This window comes from Lethenteron reissneri, chromosome 4 (assembly GCF_015708825.2).
Source record: "Lethenteron reissneri isolate LAM-NWPU_2019-01 chromosome 4, ASM1570882v1, whole genome shotgun sequence".
Taxonomy (NCBI): Eukaryota; Metazoa; Chordata; class Hyperoartia; order Petromyzontiformes; family Petromyzontidae; genus Lethenteron; species Lethenteron reissneri.
This window is the reverse complement of record NC_083782.1, coordinates 5,708,404-5,729,138: the sequence shown is the minus strand read 5'-3', so window position 1 is coordinate 5,729,138 and position 20,735 is coordinate 5,708,404. Positions and strand designations below refer to the sequence as shown.

Sequence of the window (20,735 nt, the reverse complement as noted above, 5' to 3'; positions counted from 1 at the left end):
CCAAGCGTACCCTTAGCAAGGGTACGACTTGGAATGATTCGCACGAGCCCAAACCAGCGCTTACATCCAACGCCTCCATCGCAATCAATGGGCCGAATTCCACGCTGAGGACCATTCCAAAAAAAAAGCCACAAGCGAGTTAAAAGTCAAAATTGTAAAGCAGCCAGAGTCCAAACACTATGCTGGTTAGGGCCATACTAAACATTTTTGTTGGCAAGTCGGGCTTTGTTTTGTTGCGATGTGCGCTGTGTGTGCTAATACAAAGGGGAACAGCATCGTTGCTAATCTAAAGCCCCCCCCATCCCCCATTGCTTTAAACCAATTTTCCGCTTGACCAATCGTATTTCTATTAGCGAGGCCGGGCGTTAACAAAACAACAACAACAAACGCTGCGCAAAGAGAACAGAGCGGAGTTAAAACTCCGACGGTGAGGTTGCGAAGCGACAGAAACCCACGGCTGATAAAATACGAGCAGCAGATACATCGAAAGGGCGGTTCAGCAGCGGTGGTCAAGTGGTCAGCGTGCCGCGGTGCGAACACGGTGACCTCAGTTCGAGTCTCAGACGTGGCTATCGCATATCGGCGGTTGCGAGTGACGTCAGAACTGGTCCTTAGGCCTCGGTGCTATCCTTTGACCCAACTAGCGCTGACCAGCGTAGCGAAGAAACATACGAATTGTTTGTAACCAACATGGTAGTGGTGAGGCCTTCTATCCATTGGTGGGTTGAGATTGGCTGGAAATCCAAAAAGATCAAACTTGATCAATGTAACATAACGTTTTCCCAAAAAATTGTATTGGTTTGTTATCAAGTGCAGTCTGAACAGATTCTAATGCTTTCCCGCAAACGAGAGAAACATCATATCGAACAAAAAAATGTCTGTGTAGGCTGGAAAGTATATAATCTAAGTCATAAAATACATAAGCGGTGATTTCTAGAGCACAAAGCAGGATTGTGATCACGGAATCGGTCACCCAAAATGCCTTGCATGTCACGTGACATCAATGCCGAGGCAAAAGCGCAGCCCTGCAATTGCTCGCTAACGCCACTACTGGCTGCAGTGCCTCCACCTACTCTTCCACGCTGGTCAGATGTCTTGGGGCAGGTGGGATTACCCACACACGACCTGTCGATCGACTAACTGCAGCGTGCCCACCATACTGCGTGTATCGTACACGCACGCTCGGTTTAGACCACCGACCCGCAAGAGTGAATACTTTCAGCTGTGTAATTGCGAAAACAATCTTAAACGTCACGCGTCTTCCTTGAAACCAGCCGAACGCATTTCTCTTCTGCAACGCTTAAAATGTGTAATATGCCGTGCACATAAAGAAGCTGATAAGGCTGTAGTGAAAGACACTCAACACAATCAACCAGCAGTTCTCTCCATCTACCGCTCTCCCCCACACCGCAGGGATCTGGCCAAACTTAGTCGAAACTCAACACAAAGCACAGAAGGACCCAAGGGAACCGGTTGCAGATTTGGCAACACAAAACGTGTTGGGCAAACCAAAACAAAAAAAAAGGAATCGGCGCTTTCTGGAAAACGGCAAACAGTGCAACGAGTCTCCTCCACCACGGGCTGCGCTCGTAAAGCACACGTCAGCTGTTCCGTCATCTGCCGCCCTCACCGATCGTTCAACCCATCGAGGGGGCTCACTGCTACGCGACCGACAGCCCCCAGCAGCCGCAAGCACCCAGGGGCGGTGACGTGGCCATAGCCGATAGCACGCGATGTTCCAACCTGAGGTTCGAAACCCACAGCTGCCCTGGTTAGTAATTCCGGGTGTAGTAACCGGCCATGTGGCTTGTGTCGCGAAGTTGAAATACTGGTTGGGTGGTTGACTAATAAAATAGATAACTCAAAAAAAAGATAAGCAGACACAATATCTCAATTCGCACATATCCGTCTCTCCGTGTAAAATAAAAAAAAAACCACACAAGTATTTTACACAACCTATTGATGCCACGGGCTTCTGAGAAGCACACATACTTTCAACAGGACTGGTTCATTGCAAGCCAAATCGGGACTGGTTTTGCCATTCAGTGTCTCATCCTTGAAACACGGTCGTGTCGAACAACAGAGATGATCTGCGACAAAGTTGCGGGATGATATGTACCGTGATTATACTGGTAGGAACCACCTGGTTCCACCAGCCCACAGAGGATTATTGTGTCCGTCCGTCTGTCGTGCATCCAAAAATGGGAGGAGTGGGGCTGGGTGGAGAAAGGAGGGTGGGGAGGGGCTGGGTGGGGAGGGGCTGGGTGGGGAGGGTGGGGAGGGGCTGAGTGGGGCTGGGTGGGGGGTGGGAGGGGTGGGGCTGGGTGGGGAGGGGCTGGTCACCCCGTGGTGCCCTTATAAAACTCAACGTGTAACCTACTCACGCCGGCTTATGCCCGCCCTCACAGTCGGCCAATATTTGCGGAATACACCACGCCGCCGTTGACCCTGGCCATTGACCGAGCAACCCAACGTTCCTACCAGCTCCCTCCGCAGGAATGTGTTGGCTGACCACGTGGCTACCGTGGGGTAGCGCGAGCAGCTCGCAATCGGAAGTTAGCGAGTTCGATTCCTGGCTGGGGTGCTAACTCACGCCATCATCCGTCCGGGGTTGATAAAATGGGTACCTCTTGGTGGGTAAGTCAACAGTGGTTGTCCTATACATGAATTCACCCCCACCATGGGAATATGGAATTTCTACCACTGGGCCAGGGCTGAAAGTAGGAGTTGGGCACTACCTCAATGCTCATTTCGGCAGGGTATCAATTTCACTCTCAACATATAAAATATTCGCAATCCGCTTCACAGTGGATGTTCATGATCCCTTGACTTTATTAAATCTGCAAAATGAAAACTTGCAAATTACTCAATTGGTAAAACACATGGCCACGAGTTTCTTATGTAAGTCTATGGGGGTGTCAATGCGCAATGCTGTGAATTGGCGGACCTGGCCTGAGACCATCAACATGGCTAATCCAGAGATCCCGACTTAATCACGGGCTGCTGAAACCTGGACTCGAACCAGTGAATTGTTCCGGCGCCGGCTAGGTCTGTCTGACTTTAACCCCCCCCCCCACCCACCACCTATCCCGAGCCGCACGTGGCAATTATGTTAACGACCGTTCTTGCTGAACGTGGTGGTGGTGACACGTACCGGGCGTGAATTATTTGGCCCTCTATCTCACGTCATTGGATCGGGACGAGAGTTTTCGCGTATTAACGCCGCCCTGGAGGTTGTTATCACGTGGCGGCTCTTTTTGTTGTTGTTGCAAAACGCGCTCAATGGTTCGACACTTTCTAAAACAAAAAAAACCGTACGCGGACAATTACCAGACATTAAGTCAGGGGGAGTGACAGAGAGAATGACTCATCATTCGGCTGTTCCCACGCATAAAGAAAAATAATAGTCGTGTTTACAACCAAAGAGAGATCACTGTTTAAATATAAAATGACACATAATACGTGTGAGTAGAGAATGTCTACAGAGTGTCAGCTATTACAATGCTGCGTCATTTATCAGCCCACGACAGGCCTTTAATACGGGCATTAAAAATCATGGTAGACGTGGATGAATTCCGCTCTTATTTGAGATCATCTACGAGCCGTGGCCAGGTACAGAGTCTAGAGTGTAATATGGGTCCTCGGAATCATTCCCGGCTCGATGACCAAATCACCCGCAATGTGTCGTCAGGTCCTCGGTACGCGAAGAAGGGTTGTGAGGAGCCTGAATTGCCGCGAGACGGCCACTCTGAGTATAGCAGGCGTGAACAGGCTGCGGGGACTACAAAGCGGACAGTTGCAGAAATATACAGAATTTATCTTCTTGGTTCTTTCGGTAAAGTCACGTAGAATAAAAATAATAAAATAATAATAAAACATAATAAAATCATTCTCACGACGTTTCGGCCACAACGCAAGCAGCCGTCCTCAGGTGGAGAACAGGTCTGTCGAGGAGACAGACGTCCTCAGGTGGAAAACAGGTCTGTCGGAAAGACAGAGTCTGAATGACACACCCGGCGCCGGAACATTTCCCTGTTTAATTTTTATTATTTTATTTATTATTTCCATTCTACGTGACTTTACCAAAAGAACCAAGAAGATTAATCCCTGCAGTCACGAAAGCTTTAAATCGAAATATACAGAATTTAGTTTTGCTGTACCACCACGCTCCCTCGTCTACGCTCCCCGCCTTCACCAAGCCAGGCTTGTGAAGTGAATGCACGGTGACACAACCCAAACGACCCGCATGAATGAATGAATGAAAGAGGACCCCTCATCCAGCAGTAGATAGACAATAGGAGTGTACGTCTACCATGATTAGGGGCACATCGGTGATCCATGCCCAGCTGTGGACAGCCAAGGATAATCCAGTGTTACAATGGTAAGAAGACAACACAATCAACAATTGAAAGAATATACTGTGTACACTGTGCACAGTTTGCACAAATAGAGAAAGAATATATATATTTTTAAGTGCTGAATGCTGGGCATGATTTACTTATGGCAGCAGCAGATAAATGTTGTTGGAATTGCAGTGATTAGTAGCAATAAAACAAAACACGTTACTCTGTTCATTTAAATAGAGGCGGGGAACTCAGCTTCATTTAATTCGCCTCGCGGCCGCTGACTTAACGGTCTCCGCAACAACAAAAACTTTCCTGCGGAGGGAGCTGGTAGGAACGTTGGGGTGCTCGGTTAATGGCCAGGGTCAACGGCGGCGTGGTGTATTCCGCAAATATGCCCGACTGTGAGGGCGGGCACAAGCCGGCGTGAGTAGGTTAAACGTTGAGTTTAATAAGGGCACCACGGGGTGACCAGCCCTTCCCCACCCAGCCCCATCCCACCCAGCTCCTCCCCACCCAGCCCCTCCCCACCCAGCCCCATCCCATCCAGCCCCTCCCCACCCAGCCCCACCCCCACCCAGCCCCTCCCTGCACGACGGACGGACGGACACAATAATCCCCTGTGGGCTGGTGTAACCAGGATGTGCCTACCAGTATCATTTTTGTTTAGCCCTGCATCAAATCATCTGCTGCACAAAGTTCTGGTGGTGATGGGAGAGGTTTGCCAGGGGGCTAGGTTCGGGTAATCGCTCGCCGCTAAAGCTCAATCAAGATGCCCAGTTGCGTCTTGCAACAACGACGCGCGGGAAAGAAAAAAAAAACCCAATAAACTTGCCGTCGGCAATTGTCGACGCTGACACTGCGGAACCAACTTTCACGAAAGGTCGATAAAGTAACTTTGGGAGACGACGCGGAATTAGCAAAGTCGCATTGCGTCATTTCAAACGCGCACAACAATCAACGGGGTTCGCGATTGACATTGAACATTTATATTTTATGAACCACGATCATAGTCCACTGCTGAACTGATTTAACGCGGCACGGCATTCTAAACATGTAAATATTTGCTCACTAATCGTCAATTAACTTTAATCTTTAGCGGCCTAGTCAACCACAGAGGCCTACCTCACTGTACCTCGCTGCGTCTAACAACCCAAAAAGAACTCGTCGTTATTATTAAACATCCAACTGTGACACCAAAATAACAAAACAAATGTTTACACGCGCCGCTTCAAGACGACGCTTGGTGAAGTTGTAAATGTTGTTTTAATTTAAAAATGTTTGTTAAACTCCAAACTCTCTCACCTAACCGAGGCGAAGGTCCGGCGCGAAGCGGGTGGGAGAGGGAAGTTGGCGGCGGGAAGATTCACGAGGTAAGGGACCGCGGCCAACCACTCCTCGTTCACCATCACCCACGGTCACCATCATCCACTACCACCATCATCACCATCATTCACGGCCAACCACTCCTCGTTCACCATCACCACCACCATCATCACCACCACCATCATCACCATCATTCACGGCCAACCACTCCTCGTTCACCATCACCACCACCATCATCACCATCACCACCACCATCATCACCATCATTCACGGCCAACCACTCCTCGTTCACCATCACCACCACCATCATCACCATCACCACCACCATCATCACCATCATTCACGGTCAACCACTCCTCGTTCACCATCACCACCACCACCATCATCACCATCATCACCATCATTCACGGTCAACCACGACCATCACCACCATCATCACCATCATCACCATCATTCACGGCCAACCACTCCTCGTTCACCATCACCACCACCATCATCACCATCATTCACGGTCAACCACGACCACCATCATCACCATCATCACCATCATTCACGGCCAACCACTCCTCGTTCACCATCACCACCACCATCATCACCATCATTCACGGCCAACCACTTCTCGTTACCATCACCACAATTCATCATCACCATCATCACCATCATTCACGGTCACCATCATTACCATCATTCACGGTCAACCACGACCACCACAATCATCACCACCATCATCATCACCATCATCCACGGTCAACCACGACTACCACAATCATCACCACAATCACCACAATCATCACCATCACCCACGGTCACCATCATCACCATCATTGACGGTCAACCACGACCACCACCATCATCACCATCATCATCACCATCATCCACGATCACCACCGTCATCACCATCATCCACGATGACTTAAAACTTTCGTGACTGCAGGAATTCATATTTTTGGTTCTTTCGGTAAAGTCACGTAGATAGAAAAAATAAATACAAATAAAATAAAAGCTAAAAAACCACGACGTTTCGATCGCAACACAAGCGGTCTTCATCAGGCGGAGAGAAAAAGACCGCTTTGGTTGCGATCGAAACGTCGTGGTTTTTTTTGCTTTTATTTTTTTGTAATTTTATTATAATTTTCTATCCACGTGACTTTACCGAAAGAACAAAGAATATATCATCCACGATCATCACCGGTCAGGCCACACGGTCAATCTGCGGCTGGATGAAGACTGCACCGTCTTGAACCCATCACGCGTCTCGCGTCTACAAACGTGGCCTCCTTGCAAGAGGTTTGCGGTTCGAATCCAGAGCCCTTCCCCCCCACCCTGATTAATACTGCGGGGTGTAATGACCACGGTCGTAATACTACTACACAATGCCTGCACTTAATGTGACGCTGCACTTTGATGTTGCAGGAGAAAACATTTATTAAAAAGTAAATGAGAGATTGCAGAAGCCACCACTCCGTTTATATAATGGTTGGAGGAGGTGGTGGAGTAAGAGCCATTATATAAACGGAGTGGTGGCTTCTGCAATCTCTCATTTACTTGATACAGCTGTCGTGGCTGTGACGGTTCCACCTGAAGACGGAAGCTTGTGTTGCCTCCGAAACGTCGTGATTTTTATTTTATTTTACTTTTTAATGTTTTTTGACCTACGTGACTTTACCGAAAAAACCTAAGAATATGAATCATTGCAGTCACGAAAGCTTCAAATCTAGAATTTATTAAAAAGTCTATTTAATCAAGTAGAACGTGTTGTCTATATTTAAAGTTGTGCATTTTGATGTGACGTCACATTTCTCCCCCCCCCCCCGTCACACATCGTCACAAATGTCTGACCCCCCCCTTCAATAGGTGCGTGACGTCATTTATGGACGCCCCCTAAACCAAAATGCACATTCCACCACAAAAAGGCTGTGTGGCATGTGTACTAAAGTACTCTTATTCATTTTGCAGAGTGACAGACATGCGAAGGAGATATAAAGTTATTTTCTTAACTCAAATTTAATCAATAGCTAACTGCATATGTCAATTAAAAAACTGTCCATTTGGAAACATGTTCATGTCATTCTTATCAGGCCCCTGGGAGTAAAATAGTCTCCAACTCTTATTATCCACTCTCGCTCTCTGGCCTCTCTACGTATGTGCTATGAAGAAGGGTCATTGCCCGAAACGTTGCCTACCATATATTTCATGTTAAAGGCCCCCACACACAACACAGTGATCTTGACGACCGTGTTGAGTTTAAATGAATTTACAAACAGTTCGCCGCGACCCCTTACACATCTTGACGTTCCCTCTGCACGCGACAGTAGTGACTGAGGCGTGCGCCGTCATTGGCTGCGCAAGGATCAGGGAGGGGGGGGGAGTTGGGCGTGAAAGGGCGGGGCGATGGGTGGAGTGGGCGGGGCGATGGGTGGGTGGGGCGATGGGTGGGTGGGCGGGGCGATGGGTGGAAGTGGGCGGGGCGATGGGTGGAAGTGGGTGGGGCGATGGGTGGAAGTGGGCGGGGCGATGGGTGGAAGTGGGCGGGGCGATGGGTGGAAGTGGGCGGGGCGATGGGTGGGCGGGGCGATGGGTGGGTGGGCGGGGCGATGGGTGGAAGTGGGCGGGGCGATGGGTGGGTGGGGCGATGGGTGAGTGGGCGGGGCGATGGGTGAGTGGGCGGGGCGATGGGTGAAGTGGGCGGGGCGATTGAGGAGTGGGCGGGGCGATGGGTGAGTGGGCGGGGCGATGGGTGAAGTGGGCGGGGCGATTGAGGAGTGGGCGGGGCGATTGAGTAGGCGGGGCGATGGGTGAGGTGGGCGGGGCGATTGAGGAGTGGGCGGGGCGATGGGTGAAGTGGGCGGGGCGATTGAGGAGTGGGCGGGGCGATAGGGGTGGGGGGGGGATATTGGAGGGGGTTTAAAAGGAACGACCACGTGGCTGGGGATTGGCGGTCGGGGCTCGCGTGGTGAGCGGAGTGAGCACGTGGGCCGAGCTGGGTCATTTAACACGCGAGGAGGGGATTGTTTGGGGCTGGCCTCTGCTCGCGGTGTGTGCATCTGTCCTGGATTGCCTTATTGTAGTTTCCCTACAAAGCACATTTAATTACATTCACGCGTGATTTATTTCGTACGGAATCGCAATTGCCTCACTCTCGTCGTCGTCATCAGCAGCAGCTAATTAATTATCCGCCAAAATCGCGCACCTTCGATTTATAGCGCGGTTGGCCTCCGTACGGCGCGAACGAAGTTCAGCATGCGTACAAGACACTCGAGTTTAAAGATCCTGATTCTGCTTGCTCACTCCCGTCTGCCAGTGGAGGTGGGCCTTCACTAAATTCAGATTCCAAAGAACACAGGATGAGATGTTACTATCCTTTGTGCAAGCACTTCCAAGAGTTCATGAACAGTGAGCCTGGTGAAATTTGGGGAGCGCATCGTCAGTAGTGACCCTTTGGTTCCTAGGGTGTTTCGGCCTTTCATACTATACACCCTCCCCAAAGGCGGCCAGCGACAGGGTGATCAATCCTACGCTTGCGTCCCATTCCCAATTAGTCATAGGAGTTGCCTTGTTGTTGATAGCCAACATCCGAGAGAGCCTCTATAACAGGGGTCGGGAACCTTTTTGACTGGGAGAGCCATAAAAGCCAAATATTTCTAAATATATTGCATTGAGAGCCATATAGTATTTTTAACGTATAATAAATTAATATGTCTTACTTTTAATGCGACTTCTGGTGCCGCGTGGTTTTGCTGATGGCCTTGTAGTCAGGTTCATACGTGGTGAGGTTGAGCTTCATGCAGGCGTTGAGGCCCCGTGACCCGTGAAATTTATCTTCAAAACGAATTTCTGTTTATTTAAAAATGACACAGTATTATTAAGCAATATCACAAGTATTTTAAAATCAGTTCCAAACTGATTTTTTATTTTATTTTTTTCAACTCAAAATTGTCTGGGAGCCATATGCCGTCATCGAACGAGCCATATATGGCTCGCGAGCCATAGGTTCCCGACCGCTGCTCTATAACGTGACGTTGGCCAGTACAGCTTTCTAAGAGGGGGGGTCTACCCACACTTTACACCACAACTTCCCATTGAATCTTCTTCTTCCGTACGATGCAGAGCAAAAACTATATTTCACATGCAGGCGGTCAAGCCAGATAGCCGTGTCAGGAAAGATTAGGGGCCGTCCATAAATGACGTCACGCGATTTTGGACGATTCTTGACCCCCCCCCCCCAACGTCGCACGGCGTCACAAAACGTCAGACCCCCCCCTCAAATATGACGTCACAAAGCTCTGCCCCCCCCCCTCCAAAAAAATAAAACAGGCTTCAAATCGCTTTAAACTATTGTCATTGTAGTACGTATTTAATGTGGCGCTGCACTCTGATGTTGTAGGAGAAAACATTTATTAAAAAGTCTATTTTATTAAGCAGAACGTGTTGTCGAGTTTTTTTTAAGTTGCGCATTTTGATGTGACGTCACATTTCTCAACCCCCCCCCCCCCTCGTCACACATCGTCACAAATGTTTGACCCCCTCCCCCTTAGATGCGTGACGTCATTTATGGACGGCCCCAGAACCAACTGGCGAGTTCTCGATTGTCACTCCAGTGTGAAAATCAAAACACCCCACGGCACCATCCCCGTGTGGTTTAAAACAACACACGTGGTTCTCTTACGCTTACTCTTTGGTTATTTCGGTAAAGTCACGTAGAAATAAAAGAAAAAGAAAATAATTTATTTATTTTATTTATTTTTATTTTTCACCTACGTGACTTTACCGAAAGAACCAAAGAGTATGGATCCTTGCAGTCACGAAAGCTTCAAATCTAGACTTTCTTACGCCTATTAATTCGCTGCTGGATTAAAGCGTCTCTTCCCCTCCGTGTTGGTGCTGAGGGTTTAATCATACTAAGGTGGGAAAACCGAGGAACCGGTTTAGATATAAATCGACACTGATGTTAAGTCAACCGTGACCGGCAATCGAACTCGAATAATCGAGTTTCCTAGCGCATTGTTGTTTGCGACGAATTGTATCTCTTTTTTTGATCTGCCTAATTTTATGAATAATGCAACACCGTCTGCAAAATCTAGATCCACATCTCAAGGAGAGAAAACAAAACATCCATTATTCCACTGGCTTTCATTATCTGTCTATAGAAACACTTGCTTGCTTTGCACTTGTGTATCCGTGTGATGCACGGGGATGATGAGGAGCAGGAGGAGATGGTGGTGGGGGGGGTTTACGCTGTTTGTCAATGGAGCAAGCGACGCTTCAAAGCCACCTCTGGACTCTCTGATGAGTTTAGAAATCTGCGGCAGCACCGTCGTTTCAAGCGAACAACACGGCCTCTGGTGAGGACGCATTCGGAGATGGCCCGAGGGGAATTGGAGTCGTGGGGTTTGTTTTTGCAGGGGGTTCGATGCGAGCCTGCGGGGAGACGAGCTTGGATTGTCGGCTTCGAATACCGTAATGAATAGGTCATTGCCCGAAACGTCACCTATATATGTTTTGCCTTTACGAGCAATGTTATTGACGAATGTAACAACGTAATTATTGGCGTCGTTGTGGAGAATATATAAGCATTACATAAGGAAGCAGACAATACGCCTCCCTCCACGTAAAAAAATATAACTTTGTTTTACACATCCCATCAGCTTAGACGGCCCCCTGTGAGATGTATAAGCGGGCACTGCATGGGGTTCATTATGGCTGTGTCGGAGACGCAAAATAAAAAAAACGATTAATAATTTACATTTATGTGTAAGGCGCCTTCTACTAATGTCTAATAAAGAACAATTAGGCCATGTAAAAATATTACATTACTGTACTGTACTATGCTCCCCGTACTAACCAGCGTGGTGAAGTATAGTCAAATAAATACTCTTGGTTCTTTCGTTAAAGTCACGTAGGTATAAAAAAAGTTAAATAAATTTAATCACGACGTTTCGGGCGCAACACAAGCGTCCGTCGTCAGGTGGGACAACCACAGCAAGCAAACAATTGCTGAAGTGGGCAAAAGGGCTGCTGTGACAAGAGGCCAGCCTTAGCTAGCCTCTTGTTACAGCAGCCCTATTGCAGTCACGAAAACTTAAAAACTAGATTATAGTCAAATAAACCCATTCGACCATCACGACGTTGGGGATACCCTCATCCAGCAGTGGATAGACAAAACAATGGCCTGTCTATACACGCTACACGTGTAATTGCAGAATTCCACGTCTCCTTCCCAAATCAAAGAAGATAATCATCATCTCAATGCGCGCTCTGTGTCTCTCAGGTATTGAAACAAGGGGGGTGCCCATCAATCAATCAATCCACTCAATGGGCGTTGTGTCTGTAGGGGGAGCGGTGAGGTCATTGTGGAAGAGCACACGTGCACACGCGGTCGCTGTGTACACGTGGACCCGTGGCCACGTGATTTAAATCCCCGGCTCGAGAGCCTCTCCTCTGTGTAATTATCTTATGGAACAAAGACAAAGATTAGCCCCCTGGGATAGCCTGCATTAGGCGGCTGGGGTATGTGATGTTAGCGAGCACCTATTAAAGGCTAGCTAGGATTAGTACGATGGTTATTTTGGTTTTGTCTTACGTGGTTTTGCGTCCAAGCAGGACCCCACAGTCTTACTCTCAGGGAGGGTCCTTGTCGATAAACATCTGGCAGTAGACAAGCATTGATTCAAACCACTCAGCGTGACTGCTAACGAGACACCGGTCCAGAGATCTGCTTGTGTTGAACCAATGCCTGCTGAAATCGGCCGTGCGCCTGATGGAATGTGTAATAATGACACTTTTTATTATTTAAGCGAATCACGTTTATTTATATTATTTATTTTATTCTCAAAAACGATTCTCGTGATCATTGTGTGTTGCATACAAGGCTATAATAAGCACAGCACACGAGGAGGAGGTGGTGCGGTCAACACAGCCCCTCTCTCCCCCAAAGTCGTCTTTGTCTCCCTCCCAGTTCTAATGTCACCCTGCATCGGGTACTCATGTTTCAGTTGACCTTGTGAAGACCCAGAACCGGTTCGTACAACAAAGATCCCTCGTATCGACTTAGCAGGCTGTTGTTGGGGCACGCACTGTTAGCGAGCACCAACAACAACCGCCATTCGCCACTAAGTGGCGGCGACGTCACCACTATTGTGCCAGGCTAGGTGCACCTTGAGGCCACGTGAAGTGTCGAACGCCCGCTGGCAGGAGGTCACGGGGCAGACCCAGGTGCCACAGGTTGACTGACTGAGATGACTGACTGATGCACCACCTGTGCCCCCTACTGTGCCAACTTGCTGTGCTTTATCCACCGGCGCTCCGCTCGTTGTTGTGAGCGTCGCTCCTCCGCACCACACACTGGCACACACCACATAGATCACCAATTCAGCATCATATACGGTTCGGTGGGGGGGGGGGGAGAGGGGTGCTATTAGCGCCTATTAAGCAAGGCTGACGAAACAAACGAGGAGGGGTTAGTACGGCCAATCCGCCTTTGTCTCCCCACCGGTGTTGTCTTACACGCGTGCTCATGCAAGGTTGAGTTGACCTCGTGGGTGCTCCCGTGGGCATTTTCAGACAGCACTCGATAGTGACGTGCTGAACATGCACAGACAAAGAGGGCTGTTAGTCTCTTTCTAGGAAATTCAGAGCCGAGCGATGCAACCCTAATCCAAACACGAGCCCGAATGCAAGACTTTGAGTCAAGCCTACCGTAGCCATAACACGATAGCCATACCCAGATGCCTAATCCAAGACTCTTGCCTAACATAGCCATAACACTACTGTGTACCCATAGCTCTACCCAGACTCTCAGACGCATGCCTACTACAGCGAAAACACTAAACCCATACCACTATCCCTAATCCAAGACGTAACTACAATTACCACAACGCTATAGCCATAGCTCTATCCCTAACCACACTAATAATGATAGTCCTAACTCGAACGGAATTCACATCCCTACCCTGACACTAATCGCAGACGTATTGCTAACTCTGACACGTCATAGGTCTACCCCTAACACTAATTATAGCCCAATCTCGAATAATAGACGCGGTCTTAAATCACTCACAATCGCCCTGACGCGAACATTCGCCGTAGATCGAAACGCTAGGCTAGCCCTACGGTTATAGCCCAAGTCATAGCCGTACCCCTAACACTCACACGAGCCCTAGCTCTACCACAAACACAATGGTTGCGAGCCGTATGCGTGCCTAACGCTCGCCGATCCACATCTCTAACACTGGACACCACCACAAGTCCTCTAACACTGATCAGTCCCCGTGTGACCCCCACACCCCTCGCGCCATTGTCCCTCATAATGCGCCCGGCAGACAGAGCAGGCGGGGGGGGGGGGGAATGAGGGTGGGGGTATTGTGGGAATGGGTGGGTGGGGGGATGAGGGGGGGGGTATTGTGGGAATGGGTGGGCGGGGGGGTGAGGGGGGGGTATTGTGGGAATGGGTGGGCGGGGGGATGAGGGGGGGGTATTGTGGGAATGGGTGGGCGGGGGATGAGGGGGGGGGGTATTGTGGGAATGGGTGGGCGGGGGGATGAGGGGGGGGGGTATTGTGGGAATGGGTGGGCGGGGGGATAAGGGGGGGGTATTGTGGGAATGGGTGGGCGGGGGGATGAGGGGGGGGGGTATTGTGGGAATGGGTGGGCGGGGGGATAAGGGGGGGTATTGTGGGAATGGGTGGGCGGGGGGGTGAGGGGGGGGGATGAGGGGGGGGGGTATTGTGGGAATAGGTGGGCGGGGGGATGAGGGGGGGGTATTGTGGGAATGGGTGGGCGGGGGGATGAGGGGGGGGGGGGGGGTATTGTGGGAATGGGTGGGCGGGGGGATGAGGGGGGGGGTATTGTGGGAATGGGTGGGCGGGGGGATGAGGGGGGGGTATTGTGGGAATGGGTGGGCGGGGGGATGAGGGGGGGGGGGTATTGTGGGAATGGGTGGGCGGGGGGATGAGGGGGGGGGTATTGTGGGAATGGGTGGGCGGGGGGATGAGGGGGGGGGGGTATTGTGGGAATGGGTGGGCGGGGGGATGAGGGGGGGGGTATTGTGGGAATGGGTGGGCGGGGGGATGAGGGGGGGGGGTATTGTGGGAATGGGTGGGCGGGGGGATGAGGGGGGGGGGTATTGTGGGAATGGGTGGGCGGGGGGATGAGGGGGGGGGGGTATTGTGGGAATGGGTGGGCGGGGGGATGAGGGGGGGGGGGTATTATGGGAATGGGTGGGCGGGGGGATGAGGGGGGGGTATTGTGGGAATGGGTGGGCGGGGGGATGAGGGGGGGGTATTGTGGGAATGGGTGGGCGGGGGATGAGGGGGGGGGGGATGAGGGGGGGGGTATTGTGGGAATAGGTGGGCGGGGGGATGAGGGAGGGGGGCATTGTGTAAATGGGTGGGTGGGGGGATGAGGGGGGGGGGGTATTGTGGGAATGGGCGGGTGGAGGATGAGGGGGGGGGGTATTGTGGGAATGGGTGGGTGGGGGGATGAGGGGGGGGTATTGTGGGAATGGGTGGGCGGGGGGATGAGGGGGGGTATGGTGGGAATGGGTGGGCGGGGGGATGAGGGGGGGGTATTGTGGGAATGGGTGGGCGGGGGGATGAGGGGGGGGTATTGTGGGAATGGGTGGGTGGGGGGATGAGGGGGGGGTATGGTGGGAATGGGTGGGTGGGGGGATGAGGGGGGGGTATGGTGGGAATGGGTGGGTGGGGGGATGAGGGGGGGGGGTATTGTGGGAATGGGCGGGTGGGAGGATGAGGGGGGGGGGTATTGTGGGAATGGGTGGGTGGGGGGATGAGGGGGGGGTATGGTGGGAATGGGTGGGTGGGGGGATGAGGGGGGGGTATTGTGGGAATGGGTGGGTGGGAGGATGAGGGGGGGGGGGTATTGTGGGAATGGGTGGGTGGGGGGATGAGGGGGGGGTATGGTGGGAATGGGTGGGTGGGGGGATGAGGGGGGGGTATTGTGGGAATGGGCGGGTGGGAGGATGAGGGGGGGGGGGTATTGTGGGAATGGGTGGGTGGGGGGATGAGGGGGGGGTATGGTGGGAATGGGTGGGTGGGGGGATGAGGGGGGGGTATTGTGGGAATGGGTGGGTGGGAGGATGAGGGGGGGGTATTGTGGGAATGGGCGGGTGGGGGGATGAGGGGGGGGTATTGTGGGAATGGGCGGGTGGGGGGATGAGGGGGGGGTATTGTGGGAATGGGTGGGTGGGGGGATGAGGGGGGGGGTATTGTGGGAATGGGCGGGTGGGGGATGAGGGGGGGGGATGAGGGGGGGGGGTATTGTGGGAATAGGTGGGCGGGGGGATGAGGGAGGGGGGCATTGTGTAAATGGGTGGGTGGGGGATGAGGGGGGGGGTATTGTGGGAATGGGTGGGTGGGGGGATGAGGGGGGGGGCATTGTGTAAATGGGTGGGTGGGGGGATGAGGGGGGGGTATTGTGGGAATGGGTGGGTGGGGGGATGAGGGGGGGGGTATTGTGGGAATGGGTGGGTGGGGGGATGAGGGGGGGGGATGAGGGGGGGGGTATTGTGGGAATAGGTGGGCGGGGGGATGAGGGAGGGGGGCATTGTGTAAATGGGTGGGTGGGGGGATGAGGGGGGGGGTATTGTGGGAATGGGTGGGGGGATGAGGGGGGGGGATGAGGGGGGGGGGTATTGTGTAAATGGGTGGGTGGGGGGATGAGGGGGGGGGTATTGTGGGAATGGGTGGGGGGATGAGGGGGGGGGTATTGTGGGAATAGGTGGGCGGGGGGATGAGGGAGGGGGGGCATTGTGTAAATGGGTGGGTGGGGGGATGAGGGGGGGGGTATTGTGGGAATGGGTGGGGGGATGAGGGGGGGGGGTATTGTGGGAATAGGTGGGCGGGGGGATGAGGGAGGGGGGCATTGTGTAAATGGGTGGGTGGGGGGATGAGGGGGGGGTATTGTGGGAATAGGTGGGGGGATGAGGGGGGGGGATGAGGGGGTGGGGCATTGTGTAAATGGGTGGGTGGGGGGATGAGGGGGGGGGGTATTGTGGGAATGGGTGGGTGGGGGGATGAGGGGGGGGGGTATTGTGGGAATGGGTGGGTGGGGGGATGAGGGGGGGGGGGGTATTGTGGGAATGGGTGGGTGGGGGGATGAGGGGGGGGTATTATGGGAATGGGCGGGTGGGGGGATGAGGGGGGGGTATGGTGGGAATGTGCGGGCGGGGGGGGTCGTCATCTGGGTCACGGTGATTGTGGGTCATCGCCGACAGTACACCGCGCGCTGTGACGTAATGCGCGCACTACGCTGTGTTGTGTGTGTGACGTCATACATAATGCTGTACCGAGTGACGTAAGCCACGGTGCACTGTACTGTCGGTGACGTCAAAGGACAATATACTTACGTGTGGACAGTGCGTGTGAGAGATGTGGTGTGACGTCATGTCCATGCTGTGTCTATGTGGGCTGTGATGTGTAGAGTGTGTGTGTGATCTATGGGCTGTGTGTCTGTGTGGGTTGTGATGTGGACTGTGTGTGATCTGTGGGCTGTGTGTGTGTGTGTACTGTGATGTGATGCGTGTATGGGCTATGATGTGTCTGTATGAGCTGTGATTCGTAGTGTGTGTGTAATCTATGTTGTGTGTGTGTGTGATCTGTGGGCTGTGTGTGAGTGTGTGATCTATGATGAGTGTGTGTGTGTAATCGATGTTGTGTGTCATCTACGCATGTGCATGTGTTTGTGATGTAGAGCGTGTGTGTGTAATGTATGGTGTGTATGTCTCTGACCCGTGATGCAGAATACGTGTGTGATCTAAATGGTGTGTATGCATGTGTCTCTGAACGGTGATATTTGGAGTGTGCATTTGTGTGATCTATGGTGTATCTGTGTAAGCTGATGTGGGCTGCGTGTGTGTGATCTGTAGTATACGTGTGTGTGTGATCTGTAGTATACGTGTCTGTGTGAACTGCGATGTGGAGTGTGTGTGATGTATGGCGTGTGTGTGAGATGTGGACTGTGTGATCTCTGGCGTGCTTGTGTGTGTGTGTCTTTGTGATGTGGAATGTAATGTGTGTGTGTATATGTGTGAGCTATATGTGTGTATAAGTCACATTGTTCTGTGTGAGATCTGTGGTGTGTTTGCACCACCCATGGTGTACCCATCTTCGTGTGATAATGTGATGAATTATCAAGTGTGTGATGATGTTGTGGTGTGTTTTGGGGTTCCCATTTTCTCCCCGCTGGTCGAGTGGATTTTTTTTTGGTCTCTGGGTCCTCCGGTTTTTTAAAATCCTTTATATTAAGTTCACTTGCTTGCTTGCTTACGACCGTGCAAATCTTTCGGTCGTTTTTTTAACCCACTTCCCGTGATCCAATCGAGCTGACATTTTCCACACAGACTCGTTGTGTGTGACAATTAATGTTCGTGAAAAAAAATTTTAAAAATTTTACACTGTTTAGGGAAAACAAATTAAATATTTAATTACCAATTGTTTAATACTGCAGACAATCATCTGACCCATAGGTGGCAGCCATCTCAAGCCAGAGGACGAAAGGACTCTAGCCGCCACGCATATACAGGATTTATAGTGAAAAACTTTGTTTTTACGGGTTATACTTATTTAAAATCCTTTATATTAAGTTCGCTTGCTTGCTTGCTTGCATGCTTGCTTGCTTGCTTACGACCGTGCAAATCTTTCGGTCGTTTTTTAACCCACTTCCCGTGATCAAATCGAGCTGACATTTCCCACACAGACTCGTTGTGCGTGACAATTAATTTTCGTGAAAATTTTTTTCCAAAATTTTACACTGTTTAGGGAATTTTTAAAAAATATTTTATTACCAATTGCTTAATGCTGGCAGACAATCATTTGACCCATAGGTGGCAGCCATCTCAAGCGAGAGGACGAGAGGACTCAAGCCGCCACGCATATAAAGTATTTATAGTGAAAAACTTTGTTTTTACGGGTTAATTTTTTCCTCTTCCACGTTTAAAATCAAAATGCGTTTAGATTATTTGGCTGCTAGACATTTCCACATGATTAGTCACTTCGTTGAGCTATCATTTGCGGCCAGGTATGAAAAATAAACAATAACTCAGTGGGCGTTACCTGGTAAAATAAAACAGTTCATTAATTTTTTGTGATTTGCTTACTTTTCTTATAATTTGCACTGCTATCAGGTTTTTGTTGTATTGTTTGTTGTTGGAACTTTATGACCCGCCCTTACTGGACATTTGTGGGGAAAGATCTTTATAGCTCATCGGATTTTTTTCCCCCGGGATAAAGGTTCTAATTCTGAACGTGTAACCTGTGTCACTTGTGCCACTTGTGCATATTATGTGTGGAGTGTCGCTGTAGTGTAATGCAAGCTGTAAACTGGCGGGTGTGTGTAAAATGTGGTGTGGAATGTTGCTGAGATGGAGTGATGCGCTACGGGAGGACGTGGAGCTGAGTGGACTTGCCGATGACCGGTACCAGCGGTGTCAAGATCAGCCTCTGTGGAGGAGGAGGCTCGTGAAGGACGCTACTGGGCATTTGGAGGCAGTCGCCCTCCAACAACAACGGAAGGCAGAGGAGCGACGCTCACAACAACGAGCGGAGCGCCGGGCGACTAAAATGCAGAAAGTTGGCACAGTGGGGGGTTACAGCTGGTGGTGCATCTACTGGTCATCTCAGTCGGCCAACCCATGGCACCTGCTTTGTCTGTCCCAAGATCTCCTGCACCTAGCCTGGCACAGTAGGCAGTACAGCTGGTGGTGCATCTACCGGGCATCTCATTCGGCCAACCCATGGCACCTGCTGGGTCTGTCCCAAGATCTCTTGCACCTAGCCTGGCACAGTAAGGGGGTACAGCTGGTGGCGCATCTACCGGTCATCTCAGTCAACCCGTGGCACCTGCTGGGTCTGTCCCGAGATCTCCTGTCAGCAGCGAGCTTTCGACACTTCACGTGGTAGCCTCAAAGTGTACCTAGCCTGGCACAGGCGCCGTGGTGATGTTACCGTCACTTCGTGGCGAATGGCGGGTTGTTGGTATGTTGCTATGTCTCATCATCAACTGGTGTAGGATGTGTGTTTAATCTCTTCTGTGTAATCTGTTGGATTAACCGTTTCGGGTAAAGCTGCCCACCTAACCGGTTTATAATCTACCTCAATACACCACACACAACAAAAGTCAGTAGTACAGTGAGTGTTTATTTCAGGTTAGGTCCATTGATCTAAGAAGCTCGTTTTCACTGGCGACCGGGTCAACGCGGCAGGCACGTTACATGGGGAGGGTTTAAAGGGGCTGCACAGAACAGCTGATACCACGTTCACCAGCATGTTACATGGGGAGGGTTTACAGGGGCTGCACAGAACAGCTGATACCACGTTCACCAGCATGTTACATGGGGAGGGTTTACAGGGGCTGCACAGAACAGCTGATACCACGTTCACCAGCATGTTACATGGGGAGGGTTTACAGGGGCTGTACGGAACAGCTGATACCACGTTCACCAGCGTGTTACATGGGGAGGGTTTACAGGGGCTGTACAGAACAGCTGATGCCACGTTCACCAGCGTGTTACATGGGGAGGGTTTACAGGGGCTGTACAGAACAGCTGATACCACGTTCACCAGCATGTTACATGGGGAGGGTTTACAGGGGCTGTACGGAACAGCTGATACCACGTTCACCAGCGTGTTACATGGGGAGGGTTTACAGGGGCTGCACAGAACAGCTGATGCCACGTTCACCAGCATGTTACATGGGGAGGGTTTACAGGGGCTGTACGGAACAGCTGATGCCACGTTCACCAGCGTGTTACATGGGGAGGGTTTACAGGGGCTGTACAGAACAGCTGATGCCACGTTCACCAGCATGTTACATGGGGAAGGTTTACAGGGGCTGTACAGAACAGCTGGGATACCACGTTCACCAACATGTTACATGGGGAGGGTTTACAGGGGCTGTACGGAACAGCTGATAATACCACGTTCACCAACATGTTACATGGGGAGGGTTTACAGCAGCTGCACAGAACAGCTGATACCACGTTCACCAGCTTGTTACATGGGAAGGAGGGTTTACAGGGGCTGTACAGAACAGCTGATGCCACATTCACCAGCAT

The 20,735-nt window shown here is 51.2% G+C and overlaps 2 protein-coding genes across 2 annotated transcripts in view; both read right to left on the bottom strand.

Annotated features, from left to right (window-relative positions):
- The window catches only part of SMIM15 (small integral membrane protein 15), a 13,278-nt gene extending 7,493 nt beyond the window's left edge, over positions 1-5,785 (bottom strand). The window contains exon 1 of the mRNA XM_061563923.1: positions 5,649-5,785. The gene's annotated coding sequence lies outside the window, so the exon portion shown is untranslated. The remainder of the gene's footprint in view (positions 1-5,648) is intronic.
- Positions 1-20,735, bottom strand: part of LOC133350691 (keratin-associated protein 4-3-like) — a 20,928-nt gene extending 193 nt beyond the window's left edge. Inside the window, exons 1-2 of the mRNA XM_061565333.1 lie at positions 20,618-20,735; positions 19,933-20,525 (exon numbers count right to left, since the gene is read on the bottom strand). Coding sequence (XP_061421317.1) covers positions 19,933-20,525; positions 20,618-20,735 — 711 coding nt within the window. The remainder of the gene's footprint in view (positions 1-19,932; positions 20,526-20,617) is intronic.